The sequence below is a fragment of the Canis aureus genome, chromosome 4, assembly GCF_053574225.1.
Source record: "Canis aureus isolate CA01 chromosome 4, VMU_Caureus_v.1.0, whole genome shotgun sequence".
Taxonomy (NCBI): Eukaryota; Metazoa; Chordata; class Mammalia; order Carnivora; family Canidae; genus Canis; species Canis aureus.
In genome coordinates this window covers 26,751,871-26,768,018 of record NC_135614.1, presented here as the reverse complement: position 1 = coordinate 26,768,018, position 16,148 = coordinate 26,751,871, and the positions used below count along the sequence as shown (strand labels likewise).

Below are 16,148 nucleotides of genomic sequence, written 5' to 3'. Positions count from 1 at the left end.
TCTTAGAAACAAACCAAACTTTATTACAAATGAATAACGTAAACACACTGAAGTGGATGGAATAAAAGCACTAATCTGAAGTGACTCTGGAACAGTATTTTGACTGGACATCAGAGGGCTAAAGATGAAAAGAACTTTATAAACAAATAGTGAACTCTAGAAAGTAAATATATTGCGCACAAGAGTGTGGGTAAGTAATTCAAAACTACTTTAGGATGGAACAAATAAGTAAATATATTTTAGATAATGAGAGCCAAAACTTTCAATGACAGAGGAAGAAGTTAAAAGGAAGGAAAGGGTGTAGGCGAGAATGAACTCTGTTGTTGGACCAGAATCAAAGGTATCAGCAGTTTCAACTCATGGAATTCAAATATATAAATAGATAGATAGATATGGAAATAAATACAGATGGATATGTATGCATGAGTTATCATACGTACATATATTGCCAATCTATTTGCTAAGAAGGTCCCAAAGCAATGATCCTCAATTAGCAATGAGCATGTCTAGCACCCAGATCTGGGTTTCTAAATATCGTTTGCTAATTAAAGGAACCAGGATTACTTGAAGAAGTGGTTGATTCCAGGAATGAAAAGGAAAAAGACAAGCACCTAAAGCATCATAGGTTGTCAAAAAGTAAGATAACGCTCAAAAAAGTATGGAGACAGAGCAAGATGAAAAAGTCTATATATTGGGTGATTCTATTTCAAAAAAGAGACAGAACTAAGTGTCAGTAGTAGAAGCCAAAATAACAGTTGCTTCTAAAGTGCTACAAGTGTTCTATCTTGATCTGGTAGTAGTGACACAGGTGTGTTCACTTAATAACTAGTAATACCAACTTCAGATGCATAAAACTTAAAAACAAACCGTACGAGATGTTCTATATTTTGATTATGGTGATTATTTAGTAAAACATACGTGTATTTCACTCTATGTAATCTATACCTCAATAAATGTGACTAAAGGTCCTTCCAAAATAATGCTATAATAGTTAACATTTGCCTAGGCTAATCTCCCAGGGCTAGGGCTGAGATCATTAAACTACAGAAACCATTCCCCAAAGACATTCCTTCATCAGAAATTTAACAGTTCCATATATGTTATTCTAAATTTTTTTACCTCCTTGCCTAATTAAAGGACTTTGTCTTTTGTGGTTACAAAAAACTAAAACAGAACATGAGTTAATAACTTAGTTGCTTATATTCCTGGTTAAGAAATAAATACTTCAAAAATCCAAAGAAATTTTTTCTATGAATGTCATACATAGACATTTTGAAAGAATGCTACTTAATTTGTTCTATCCACACCATCACCAAACTATGCCAACAAGATCATCATTTAAAATTACTTTGGCTATAGTATAATAACATTTTCAAAATGACTTATAACAATATATTGTAGGAGTAGGAGTTGTGATGATGTGCTGACATTATTCTTCCAGCTGCTGAAGTTGTTTTCCTTTAGAGTTGCATTTCCTATTCCAAATTTTCTGTACTTTATGTCTACTAGATTGCAAAGCACATTGACCTTTTCTTATAGAGTAATGTGCAGCACTGAGTATTATTAAAGAACATGAAAACTTAACTAGCAAATGGAGTGACAAGTTTCTTTTAGGTCTCAGGAACATGAAGACAAGTAACTTCAATAACCCCATTTACTTATAAGGAAATGACAAGGGCACTATGATGTGACTATCTTAAATTATAAGCAATCAAATGCAATGATTATTTAAAATGATAAACATAGATTGCTGGTAATACTAGATGAGTACATGATACTTTGTAATTTATCAAAAGAGAGAAGCACTCACCAAGACTTGACTTATTGAAGTACTAGACACTTAGTTGCTAAAAAGTTTTGTTTCTATCATCCCACAAAAGCATAAACTTGAGGCAACATCAAATCACCTAATCCAGTGGTTCTCAAAGTGAGATGGCAGATAGACAGCATTGCTATTTTACCTTTTCAACAAATACACAACCCTACACTGCCCTTCCCCCAGATTCTACATCCCATATTTCTCCTCTATCTTTTCGAGGATGTATACTCTAGTCCTCTTCACAGGGATGTATCAGGTTGAAGTAAACATACTTCTATGAAGGCAGGGCTATATTTATCAAAAGTCTACTAGGTGATTCTGTCTGACATGGCAGCCCCTATCTTCCAGTTGAAAACCTCTGACCTAGTCTATTTTCTCCTTTTGGGCAAAATTACAATTCAAACAGCCCAGAAAGAATTCTCAAAGTATTCAGAAAAGTCTACAATTTATTCTTCAATGGACCTATTTCATTGTGTCACATAAGAGCCAAAGTGTGAAATGCATTATTTTCAACTTAGAATAAAAATCTTATTGCTTTTTCCAATTTTTAGGGACATGTTTTGTACAGAAAGTTGGAGAAATGTAAACTTTCTGTAAAGACATATATCTATATTATGTGGATGTATGTACATATGCATGTATATAAAATATTTATTTTTGTAATTGTTAATATAATAAGGTGTTAATACATGAAGACCTCATTAGTAGTTGCTGTCCAGTAGGTAATACAAATCTTTAGTCTAAGTTTTTCTATATTTATAGACACAAGAATGATTTCCTTGACCTGACTCCCATGCTACCTAATAGGTTCATTCAACATTTATTAAAAAGGATCAAAATATACAAAATCATATTTTTTTTTCGTGCCTGTCATTTCTGGCTTCTTACTCTTACTACTTTCCAGCACTCCTTGCCACCTTCCACCCCCACCCCCAAAAAAGCTTGGAACTCAATTAGCTTGCAAGCAATGAGACAATGGTTGATATGTGACAAAACCTCTGGGCTAGATGGATATACAAAGTGGATACACAACTGAAATAGAGCCAACCAAAAAAATAAGTGTTAAAGACTTCAGATCCACAGTTTAGTAAAGAGGGATTCAAAGAACTACATGTATAAAATAACAGAAAGTGGTTTATAGATGCAAAATCTCAAAAGGAGAAAGGTCTCTAGCATTAAATACCAAGAAAACTGATTTTGTTACATTATTGCTAAATGCCACAAACTTAGCAATGATCATTTAAAAATACTCTACAGTGTGAGGTTTAAGGAACAACGATTCCTAATTAGTGTTTTAAAAAGTGTGTTAGCACTGCCTTGTGCCATTCTGGAATGTCACTTATGGTAAATTAAGGGACACTTTCCCTCCCCATCTTCCATTAGTATTTTAATGCTAGGAGGTGGGAAAAAGCTGATCCATATTCAAGAGCAAAGGAGGAAAAACAATAACAAATTGGCATCTCTTCTGTGAATTGCCCCACAGGCCAAGCATTTTTATGTTCTTAATCATTATTAAATGACTTAACATGACACCCAGAGCCTGGCGAATGATTGCATCCTGACATGAGAACGAATTACAAATGAAATGAAAGATCAAGCCGTATTAGAGGATTGCCTCTGGGAAATGAAAATCTTTAATTCTCTTTTATTATTGACATTTATTTGGCTGCCATGAATAACAACACAGCAAAGAGATTCAGCTATGCTTGTGCACTGAATAGCTTATCCCAGGGCTCAAAACTGCATTAACATTTATCATGTTTGCTTTTGTAGCTGACACCACTGAACAGATTCTCTATCCATCTTGTATTTATCATGCATTGCAGATATAGTGCATCCTCTAATTTAAGTTCATTTTCATATAGTAGGAAGAGAAAAGATTAGCCAATGTCTCTCCTCAAATAAATTCCTGCTAGTAAGTATTCCTAAGAATGGTTTAATAGATTTAATAAAGAACAAAATGAGTTGACAAAGAAATTGAATCACAGGAGGCGGGGGGCTAATTTTAAAGATTTCAACTTTGGGGAAATTGTGCAAATTCACGATGAAGAAGACACTTGTACAATATGTATATCTGGAATATGTAAAGCCTTAAAATAAATGTCTCTATAAAGAGCAACCAAAGAGCATTTTATGAATCTGAAGGCAGTACTACAGTTCCTGTAAGATAAGAAGTCTGCATGTTTTTCACTTTTCTAAACAGTATTCATTGCTAAGACAGGAACAGGCCACATCCTATATGAAGACAGCAATCCAGATAGTTATTATCAATGCAGGGATGTCTTTTCATGACATTTCTTTTCTCTCTTGCACAAATTAACAGCGTGGCTTTTTCTGTCACAGTAATAAAAGATTACATGGTACTTGATGCCTTTGCTTATATGATCCTCTTTGCTAATACAATTGGATTGCCCTCCTTTCTTTAATTCCCTCCTAGAATTCAAGGCTGAGCAAACATATCAATATATCTTGGGAAAATCACTTAGTATCTCTTGATTCTTTTATTTCTTTTTAAAAAAAGATTTATTTATTTTAGAGAGAGAGAAAGAGTGAGCAAGCATGGGTGGGAAGAGGGGAGAGGTAGAGGTAGAGAATCTTAAGCAGACTCCCCACTGAACATGGAGCCCAATGTGGGGCTGGATCCCATGATCATGACCTAAGCTGAAACGAAGAGGTGGACACTCAACTGACTAAGCCACTCAGTCATCCCTATATCTGATTCTTGATTGGAAATTAGTTTTTACTTTTATTTGTTTTTTTTTTTTTATAATTTTGATCATAGAAAATTTTAAACATATATACAAGTGGAGGTAATAACATAATGACCACCCCTCATATACCCATCACCAGCTTCTACAATTATTAACTCATGATGAATCTCATTTCATCTATAACTCCACTATTTGTCACTCAGGGAATTAATATGAAATAGATATTTTCTTAAGTAAGTCTGTGAATGTTGCTTTTGACAATTCTAAAGTAAGAAAGTTGGAATAAATGAATTCTAGGGTTTCTTCTCTCCAAAATTTGACAATAATCTTTTCTTTGACCCTTTCCAGGAATATATGTATGTGTGTGTGTGTGTGTGTGTGTGTACACACATATATTTTAAAGATTTTATTTATTTGAGAGAAAGACTGAAGGAGGGAGAGAGAGAGAGAGAGAGAGAGAGAGAGAGAGCGAGCGCGTACAGGCAGGGAGAAAGGGAGAAGCAGGGAGCCTGATGCACGGTTTGATCCCAGGACCCAGGGATCACGACTTGAGCTGAAGGTAGATGTTTGACTGGGCCACTCAGGCACCCCTCAGGCTTATATATTTAAGAAAACTTTCCTTCATATTCATTTTAGAACTACCATATGATTTCTGGGTGTTTATCTGAAAGGAACAAATATGCTAACTCAAAAATATATCTATACCCCCATGCTCATTGCAGCATTATTTATAATAGCTAAGACAATAGTCCACTGACGGATGAATGAAGAAAATGTGAAACACACACACACACACACACACACACACACACACACACACACTATTCAGACATAAAAAGAGAAGACAATCCTGCCATTTAAACAATATGGATGAACCCTGAGGGCATTATGCCAAGTTAAATCATTCAGAGAGAGAAAGACAAATATTGTATGATCTTACTTGTATGTGGAATCTAAAACAAACAAAACAAAACTGAACTCATAAATACAGAGAATAGATTGGTGGTTGCCAGACACAGGGGTGGTAATGGGGTAAGCAAAATGCATGGAGGTGGTTAAAAAAAAGAAAGGTGTGTTATTTTCAAATAAATTATAAGAGAGTATAGAATTCTGTTATAAATGACTAATCTTCATTATACTGTGCTTGCATACAATTTCCACATGTACCTGTAGCCATTATAGTATCTTCTCTCCCTTGGGTGAAAATCACGATTCGTTGCCTCTTCTGGTTCACCTTTGGCAGAGCTTGTGTCTTTCTGGCTATCTCTTTAATGTCTTCAGTCTATTAATAGAGAGGAGGGAAAAGTTTTCATAACTAGTACAAAAAAGCAAAACTTAGATTAAGGATTTAGCTTGTCATGTTCAAAATATGAGAAATATGCACCCCCTATTATAAGTTATTATTATTATTATTTTTTAAATTTTTATTTATTTATGATAATCACACAGAGAGAGAGGCAGAGACACAGGCAGAGGAAGCAGGCTCCATGCACCGGGAGCCCGACGCGGGACCCGATCCCGGGTCTCCAGGATCGCGCCCCGGGCCAAAGGCAGGCGCCAAACTGCTGCGTCACCCAGGGATCCCCTATAAGTTATTATTTAAAAATTTTAACCATATATAAAAATAAATAGTACAATAGCCTCCAAGAGACCACCATCAAGTTGCAACAATTTTAAATTTATGATAAATTTTATTTCATCTACGGTCTCACCCACTTGCCTTTCATATTATTTTGAAACAAATCCCAGATACAATATAATATTATTTGTGAATGTTTTATTATGTACCCCTGAAAGGTAATGACTTACACATAACCGCATAACTACTGTATTTAAAAAAAAATTAACAATAATTTATTATCAGCAAATAGCCAACTTTCAATTTCTAATTAAAGAGATTTATAAAAAAAAAAAGGAATACTTAATTATTTTAGAGGTTTAGAGAATTATGCTGACAATGGAAATAATGTTACTAAACTGCCAAATTTTTCCAAGTTCTAAAATGAGAGAAAGAGATGCTGTTTCCTACAGACTTTATTTTATTTAAAAAAGATAAAGGAAAAAAAAATAAAAAAGATAAAGGTAGGGACGCCTGGGTAGCTCAGTGATTGAGCATCTGCCTTTGGTTCAGGGCGTGATCCTGGAGTCCTGGGATTGAGTCCCACATTGGGCTCCCTGTGGGGAGCCTGCTTCTCCCTCTGCCTGTGTCTCCCTCTGCCTCTTTCTCTGTGTCTCTCATGAATAAGTAAATAAAATCTTAAAAAAAAAAAAAGATTAAAGGTAAAAAAAAATCCAAACTAATTCTAGGAACTTGATACTACTTGTCAGATCATATAGAACATGAAGTTTACATCATAAATGTTCCGACTTGAAATCTAATTCTTGAGCTATTATCAGTAGGGTTTTTAGAATCATCTTTTCAACTATTTTAGATAATTTAAAAATCCAAGTCTGAATTCAGTGGGCCTCTAATCCATCCATAGTTTGGGCTTTACTGGTAGTCTATCACTGTGTAGTTTTAAAGAGTTATGGAGAGAGTAACACATACCAGAGGAGAAATATATCTGAGTGGTATCAAGATGTTTAATTAGAACAGAGGTAGACAAATCATAATGGTTACAAAGAACATCAGAAACTATGATATTTTTAAAGGTATGAAAATCTTTAGTGAAATATTTGTATGCTGTTTGTTCACTACATACTTAAGAAATTCCAGATGATAAATGAAGCTAAGCTTCTACTATACCTAACATGATGATTCTAGACAACCGTAGTTTCTGAAAAGAATAGCCATGTGTGGTAAGACAATGCTGCTGACCTTTCAAACATGCTGAGTATTTCACTTTGTGTTGTTCATTTTAGAACAAAACTAAGCCTGATAATATGAGAAAAGAAATTCTTTAGGGAAAAACTATTAGAAATGACTAGTAACAGCTGAAAGGACCCCCACCCCCCAAAAAAGAAAATTAAAATTAAAAGAAGTCACATAATGATGATATTTTCATTCTCTCAAATAAACATATATATTAAATTAAAATGACTGACATATATTTTCCCAATTTCCTTACCACACTTAAGTTTCACATCTGTCAGCATTTTGCTTATGATTGAGTACAGTTCCTATTTAATAAAGATAAAGGGGTAAAGCCCAGAAACACATAGTTTCATTTTATCAACTTGGGAACAGAATACCATTGCATGTAGTGGATATTTTTAAAATAGAGATCTTTCTTCAATGTGTTATAAGGAATTATTTAAGAATGAAAATTCATGGTTGTCTTTTACCAAGCCAGTGGAAAGATATATTTTTTAATGGGAGCTTTGGTAATCTAATCAAAGAAAACTTTCTTCTTCTTCTTCTTTTTTTTTTTAAAGATCATTTATTTATTCCTGAGACACACAGAGAGAGAGAGAGAGAGAGAGAGAGAGGCAGAGACACAGCCTGGAGAAGCAGGCTCCACGCAGGGAGCCCGATGCAGGACTCAATCCCAAGACTCCAGGATTATGCCCTAGACTGAAGGCAGGTGCTAAACTGCTGAGCCCCTGAGGCATCCCTCAAAGAAACCTATCTTATCTCTCAAATGAAATCTTACAAAAATGGCAATTCAAGATTGAAATAAACTTCCCAAATATAAAACACAAATCTTTTCAGAATGGTTAAGCTTTATTCTAGTTGTATCCATATCCACAGTTCATACAAAACTCCTTTGTCACTCGGGGATCACTGTCAGTGAACACCAAATTTAAATTTCTTACTATGTCTTTGAGAAGCCATTGCTTTGGCCTCAATAGTTGATCCCCATCTAGTATGGAATCTTAAAACCTCCACATTGTCTTCTCAAAGTTACATATTTCTAGTTCTGCTGCTACCTCCATCTCTCTGTAGACTCTTCTTCCTTATACTTGGGCTAACACTTAACAGAATTATGAAATTACAGGAGACTTGAGAGTGTGACACACCTGGATTTCTGCTATTTGAGGAGGTAAATAAACCTCTGTGAGGGTCCATTTCCTTATCTACAAAACTAAGAAAATAATTATGTTGAAAGACATTTGGGGATGCCTGGGGGCACAGTCATTTGAGTGTCTCTTAGTTTCTTTTTTTTTTTTTTTTCTTAGTTTCAGCTCAGGTTGTGATCTCAGGGTCATGGGATTGAGCCCTGCCTCAGGCTCCATGCTCTGAGCGGAGTCTGCTTTAAAGACTCTCTCCCTTCCGTGCACGCTCTCTCTCTCAAATAAATATTTTGAAAAAATAACATTGGGAAAGAAATATGCCAAAATTAGTGGGCAAAAGTTGGAAGAGAATCCGGATATTTGCATAGTCTCAAAGTATCTCCTCTAAGATACTTCTCATTACAGATTAGTAGGTGAAATGAGATATTTGCATAGTCCTCAAATATCGCCCCCAAGATATTTATTAAATACAATAAGAAAGCAATAATATTACAAAAAATAAGCTGGCATACACCATCTTAACCCAGTGATGAAAGTTAACATCATCAACATTAAGGCATGGGATGTCATCTATGTCCCTGATACGATACACTAGAAGAGCAAATCACTTATGTGGTATTTCTGGCAAAAATGCATAACCTCAACTTAAATAACAGAAAATATCTGAAAAAGTCAAATTGAGGGGCATCCTATAAAATGATTGACAAATATTCTTTTTTTAAAAAAATATTTATTTATTTATTTCAAACAGAGGGAGCTGGAGAGGGAGAAGCAGGCTCCCTGCAGAGCAGGGAGTCCAATGCAGGGCTTGACTCACAACACTAGTCGAAGGCAGATGCATAACTGACTAAACCACCCAGATGCCCTGACAAGTACTGGATCAAGATCATGAACAAGGAAAGAATGAGAAACTGTCACAGATAGGAAGAAACTAAGGAGACATAACAGATAAATGCAATTTGTTTTCCTGGATTAGATTCTGGATCAGAAAAAGGAAATTAAGGAGAAATTGGTGAAATCAGAATAAAAACTGTAGTTTAGTTACTGGTATCATACTAATGCTTACTTCTTTGTTTGGATAATTATACCTTTATTTGTGTAAAATGTTACATTAGGGAAGGCTGAGTGTACTATTTTTGCTAATTTTCTTAGTGTAAAATTATTTCAAAATAAAAAGTTGAACATAATTGTTGTGAAGAAAGAAGAGAAGGTAAGTGAAAGAGCTTAATGCAATATTTAGCACATGCTAAATAGTTAATAAATATTAATTTCTTTCCTCTAATGACCATCATTTTAATACTCTCCAAAACTGTTATATCCTGAGGTTGCCCCCAAATCTCTAAAAAGGGCCTCAAGAGTTTTGTGTATTGGGAATTCAATTATGGTATCTAATAAGGGAGGAGAGAAAGGAAAAGGGGGGAGGAGTAGAAGAAAGCTCATACAATTTAGCTATGAGCCATGTATGTAACTCTAAAGTACTCACTAAACTTAATTTCTATAGGTGGATACCATATCCTTATTCTGTAGGTGAATAAACTGAGTCACAGAGAGGTTAAGAAGCTTCCTAACATCATAAAGATACTAAGTGCTAGTGCCAGGCAAGGCTAGCACCCACAGAGTCTGACTCCAGAAATTACACTCTTAACGGATATTCCATGCTATCTGCAGATTGTACTGCTTTTTTGAATTCCGGCAGTGTGCTTTCTGTTATCACAAAACTATAGCATGTTGAACTGAAATAATTTTTCTGCCACATGCACAAATCATTGCTGATCTTGTATTTAGGTTTGCTCCCCGCCCCCCTTAATTATTCTGGCTTGCATATTACCCTAGTGATTCTCAATTTTTGACTTCCAAGATATTTCTCATTTCCAAGGTCATTTGGAAATCAAATCTCCTCCTCCAATATGTTAGGATGTGAGAAAGAAATAAGTGTAGTTTATAAAGAGTACGAGACTTAAAGAGCTGGCTCTGGCTCTGGCTCCAGATGTATTAGCTATGTGTGACCTTGAACAAGTCATGGAGCCTATTTTTTATCTGTTGAACTGATAAGGCATAACATGCTAACTCCCAAAAGGTTTGTGTGAGTATTAAATGCATTAATGATATGTTGGAAAGGTTTTATCAACTGTGAAGCATTTTATAAATGTTAAATTATGCTTTTATTGTCACTGGTGATCACACACCTTAAATTTAGCATTGTCTTCCAAATTAAAGAATACACTCTCTTCATTCCATTTTTAACAAGCTGATGATACAAATGTTAATAATCTACCTATTCCTATGGAATACCAATTGTGGTGTTCCCACACATTGCCTCACTTAACCATATCACATTCTTTTGTTTTCCAAATAGAAACTCCTGTAATAATTATGGTGTTCACATGACGTGTCAGTCCCCAGTCTTATCTCCTACCACCTCCTCCTCACTTACTTCATTCCAGTCACATTGGCCTTTTGTCAGTTCTTGGAGTTCACAGTACATTACGCTCTTTCTCCTTTGGGGGCCTGTGTACTCTTGTTTTCTCTGTTTGAAATTTGTTTCCCTGTTGTTTGTTTTGCTTTTTTCTGTCAATGCTAGATATCCATATTTTTCAAGTTTTACTTTCCTCAGAGAGTCATTCCATGACTATTGTATTTAAAACATAGAAACCTCTCCCACATTCTCTTTCACAGTATATTTTCTGGTCATTTCTGTCTCGTTTCAGGGTCTATCAAAGTGTCAGGTACAGAGTTAGTGCTTAGTAAATATTTACTGAATGAATAAATGATTAAATGAAGAGAGCTAAAAGATGACCTTTCTCTTTCTGTTAACCTACTCTTTTAAAAAAAACGGTCTTCTTTTGGGACTCGGTCACCTAGAAAAGCAGCATTGTATTCTCTTAGCCAGCAGGACCTAACATAGTGTCTTATTTCCAGAAACTCTGGGTGATCATTCATTGTATTCTTTGTATTTGTGAGGAACACAAGAACCTTAGAAAAATCTCAGAGACTACTTTGGGAATCAATATCTCCTGAATACTCTGTGGACTTTCTATCCAGTGTTGATCAATGGAATTTTTGTGATGATGGATATGTTCTATATATGCATAGTCCAATATGGTAGTCCCTAGCTACATAGACTACAAAGTACACTTGAAATGTGCCCACTGAGATTTAGGAACTGAGTTTTAAATTTTATTTAATTTTAATTAATTTGAATTTAAATAGTCATATGTGGCTAATGGATGCCATACTGGATAGCACAATTCAATACTTTCCTGTCTCAGTGGTATGAGATGATAGAGTCATCAATGGTCAGAGAAAGATTTCAAGTCCAGGATCCTCTGGTTAGAGTCAGGGACTGTGGGGGAAAGTTGGGAAAAGGACTGCTTTGTTTCCTCGATGGTCAGAAGTAATATATCTTAGAGATCTAAAATAAAATTAAAATTCGTTGCTTGGAGTAAAACTGAATAAATGACCCAGTAGAGAAGGTTTGAATTATCTTCATCATTTGGCAGAGTCCATTGCACAAAGAATATACAAAGTATATTATATTTAGGTTTACGGAGATATTTTCTTTATTTAATAAATCAATTTTCAATACAGCTTTTTAAAAGGTTTCATAATGAAACATTTTTAAGTAACCTTATTTTTATTTAGGTTCTAAAAATACAAACCTTTAATCGGTTCAGTTCAAGATAAAGTTGATTTAAAAACACACTGCAGTCTGAACTGATTTTACAGAATAATAAAAGGCCTCATGAAACTTTTTACCTCAAGAATTGTCATTTTAAATTCTTAGCAGGTCTGTCATTTAAATCAGGCACTATGCAATTTCCTAATATATATATATATATATATATATATATATATATATATCCTCTCCTGCTTTGTGCTCTGCCTAGCTCCAGTTTTTATCTCATTCTCCAGTGCCCTCCTAAGCTGCCTCTTCTTACTGAAAATTGCCCAATTCATTTTAAAGATTAAAGATTTTTTTAAAAGAAAGATTATCTAAAATTTGCAGAGAAGCTAACCAGAATATCATAAACAATGCCACTGAAGATATTTCCTGATGAATAAACACTGGTATTTTTAGAGGCATTTGGACTGGTCTGTTAACAGACATATCACTAGTGGCAATACTCAGTGGCTTTGGGAACTGATTGGGATTTATAATAGAAAATGAGGGTAGGACAGCAGAGCTGGTGGAAAGAAAAAAAATGCTCACCTTTCTTTTTAATCTTCTCATTTCTTTCCTCATTCATGCCCCAATTTAGAGGCAAAATTAAGGTTGAGAGGGATAAAATGCAGATTTTGTCTAGTTTGTCACAGATCTGAGAGCATTAACACATTTCTATAGGTATTAAACCATCAAGATAAAGTGATTTATTCTTGTTTGATTATTTAAAAACACCAAATTTAAACTTAGGCTTTCCTATTACTGTCTAATGGGCTAAGGAAACGTTAATGACCTTTTAAAATAATTGAATTCCTCTAGATAACATTCCATATATGGATTAATAAAAATATTCTACTCACGGCTCTTATATATACTTCAATGCTTGTAGTATTTTAGGGAATTCACGAAGGGACACATCAAGACATGGTATGCTTTACCTAATCTAACATATCACTGTCAGCATCACCAAGAGTAGTTTTGCTATGTTAGAATGTAATAAGACATACTATTATAAATATCATCACTTTGTTTATATGCTGTAATCAATTATGGCAGATTTATGGTTAAAAAAAATCTAGAATCAGTAAATAAGAACTAATGGATAGGTTAATATGGTGCCACTTAGTAGAAAACAGAAAAAGTAGTTTGTTGCTAAGACTGAATTTAAACCAAGCATATTCAAAGCATGTAGCTCAAGTGGGCAATAAAAGTTAGAACTAGGTTTAATAAACTATTTAAAAATTATTATCTGCAGGTACTACAGAATCATGATCATTTGTTATGCAACATGTTATATTTCTAAGCATATACAAAACCAGTTATTTTCTAGAACTAAAATACGTTTTTTTAATGGTAACACTGAAAACAAGCTATAAATTTACATTTTACTAGCTTTTATCTATGGAAAATATTGATGTAACAAAAGAGAATATCAATTGTTAATATTAAAACTTAACATTAGTGAAATTTTAAGACATGACTGAAAACATTTACTTATATTTTCATGATCAAACATTTAATGTTTAAATTGAATATTACCCTGAGTATATCTACTTGTGAATACCAATTGCCAGTTTGGGAAATTACAAAGTGAAACTTAAATTAGATAAAAAAAATACTTGGAAATCTTTATTCTTTCTACATGTGACTCAACCCTGTATTTATAAGAATATATTAAAACCAAAAAAGAAAACTCCCAAGAAGCTATCATAGTTCTAATAATCAAGTATTTTGAGGCAAGCTTTCCTGCCTGATATGGTTTTTTCATAGGTTCTAGCTTTTTTCATAGAATACTTATAACACAAGCTATTGTCTTCCTCCAAGAAGAGGAAGCTTTATATCTGGTTGTCAAGTCCTATGACATGGGTAACATGCACATGTATTACTTTGTTGCTCGATAATGAATCTGTCTTTAGTACATTTAAATAATAGTTCCATCACAAATTCATACAACACTTTTCTCTAAAGAGTTCAAAGTTAGCTTACTGATATATCTAATCAATGCTCACAGATTCTCTAGATGGTAGACAATACTGAGCATGTAAATAAAGAAAGAATTTCTATATTCCAGCTCTACTCAGTTTAATTTTTAAAAATTACTACCATGCAACATTGCAAGTTGCTGTACAGAACACAGCATTCTCCATAGTTCTGCCTCAATAAATATGATGCTTATAAAACTTATAAACTCAGTTTGTGAATTCTGTGTCAGTTACCTGGGCTCAGATTAGAGTCAGTGTTTTCTAACAATCAACTAGAAGATGGATACTACATAGATAAAATCATGGTCTTGTCTGTTGTCCTAATTTTGCCAACAACAACCACATGGAGTTTTGAATCTTGACAACTAATACTTCCACTAGGAAAACAGAATTAGGTCTTGGAAACTAAAGCCAATTATTGATATTTGGTTTCAGAAGGTTTATATATGTTTCATGCTATCCAAAAAAAAAAAAAAAAAAAAAAGGAGAGAGATGGAGATGAAAAAAAAAGATTAAAATAGGAAGTTTATATGAGCAGGATTTAGATTAATCAGTTCATAACAACTGTTAAGTACAACCTTTTGGAAATTAATTTGCATAATGATAATCTACATGTGGTAGGGGTGAAATTATTTAAATGACATTATATTTCACTATTTAGTTTTGCTCCACCACTGCTTTAGCAGTGAATCCTTATGAAATGTAATACAGCTAATGAGGTAGCTTTTTAACTGAACAAACTGACAGGCCCCATATCTGCAGAGGCAGCTTGAAACCGTGCCCAACCTCTTGGCTTCCCAAGAGGCTTTTCAAAATTCAATAAATAACATCTGTAGGCGATGTTGGGTGCAGACCTAGCAGAGTGCGTCATAACACTGTGCTGGCAGAACAAAGAAACCATGACGACTGCCAAGTTTCCATGGCAACTGCTGCGAGGCTCTGAGAGTATAATAGCACATCAATCACTGTCCAAAAGAACTTCATTATCAGCTAGAAAAAACCTTTAGGATCTGTTTAGTGTGCAATTGTGGGTTAACTCACCTCAAAGCCTTGCTCTCTAGCAAAAGTGGCAGCTTCCTGAAATAAAAAAAAAAGAACAGTTAATTATAAAGTGCTAGGTAATGAAGAAATAATCCATTTTGAAACTCATTCAAACAGTCTTCTTTTTACACAATTATCTCAATATACCCACATAGTTCAATTTTTATTCTTACACTAAAAAAGATTTTTTTCCCTTGGCATGAAAAAAAAGGCAGCATAATGTCAACACACTTCACAAGTTGGAATAAAGAAGATGTAGTGCATGTTTTTACTGTAGCTGTCACAGTGAGTTCAGGTGTTTTGACCTCAGCAAAGAAAGACAATCATTTGAAACCTAAGGAACATACTGGTGGTTGTGTTTTTAATTGAAACAATACCTTTCAGAAAGCTCTTCTGCAGAGAAGAATGTCTGCTAATAAATGTACAGAGTCAGAAAATCACCATTTTGCAATCCCTAATGAAATTTATTCAGGCAAGGATCATCAATGGATGCTAAATTTATTAGGTGAAAGGATGATGGGAAGCTGGGTATTTCATGGAATCAAAATATCAGAGATTATATGCCGGTCACGAGGAGCAAAGTATAACTTTATAATGGAAGGATCAAGCTGTCATCACCTATAACCCAGTGATCGATCTATCAGTTTTCATCATTAATACTGGAATCACCAAATATTCTGTGCCTTCCATTATGATACAATATAAAGGACACACACCATCTATAAAGTTTTCTGACCACATTTTTAACATTAATTAATCAAAACTTTAATTCAATAGCTGGCAGTCTACAGAAAATATAGAGGATAGGAGAACAAGTTAAAAGGTACAATGAGAAAATAAATGGACAAATCCATAAAGTAGGACATTCTACAGGACAAACAGCTTGGTCTCTTCAATAAATCAATGTCATGATAACTTGAGGAAGGGAAAAATGACGAAGAGCAATGTACAGACCTTAACTGAATCCTGTTTTTAACAAA

The 16,148-nt window shown here is 34.2% G+C and overlaps 1 protein-coding gene across 12 annotated transcripts in view; it reads right to left on the bottom strand.

Moving 5' to 3' along the window:
• ADK (adenosine kinase) overlaps nt 1-16,148 on the bottom strand; it is a 505,936-nt gene that overhangs the window by 79,482 nt on the left and 410,306 nt on the right. For all 12 annotated transcript variants that reach the window (XM_077895077.1, XM_077895086.1, XM_077895079.1 and 9 more), the window contains 2 exons: nt 15,169-15,204; nt 5,698-5,812 (listed from right to left, as the gene is read on the bottom strand). In XM_077895077.1, the coding sequence (XP_077751203.1) occupies nt 5,698-5,812; nt 15,169-15,204 (151 nt within the window). The remainder of the gene's footprint in view (nt 1-5,697; nt 5,813-15,168; nt 15,205-16,148) is intronic.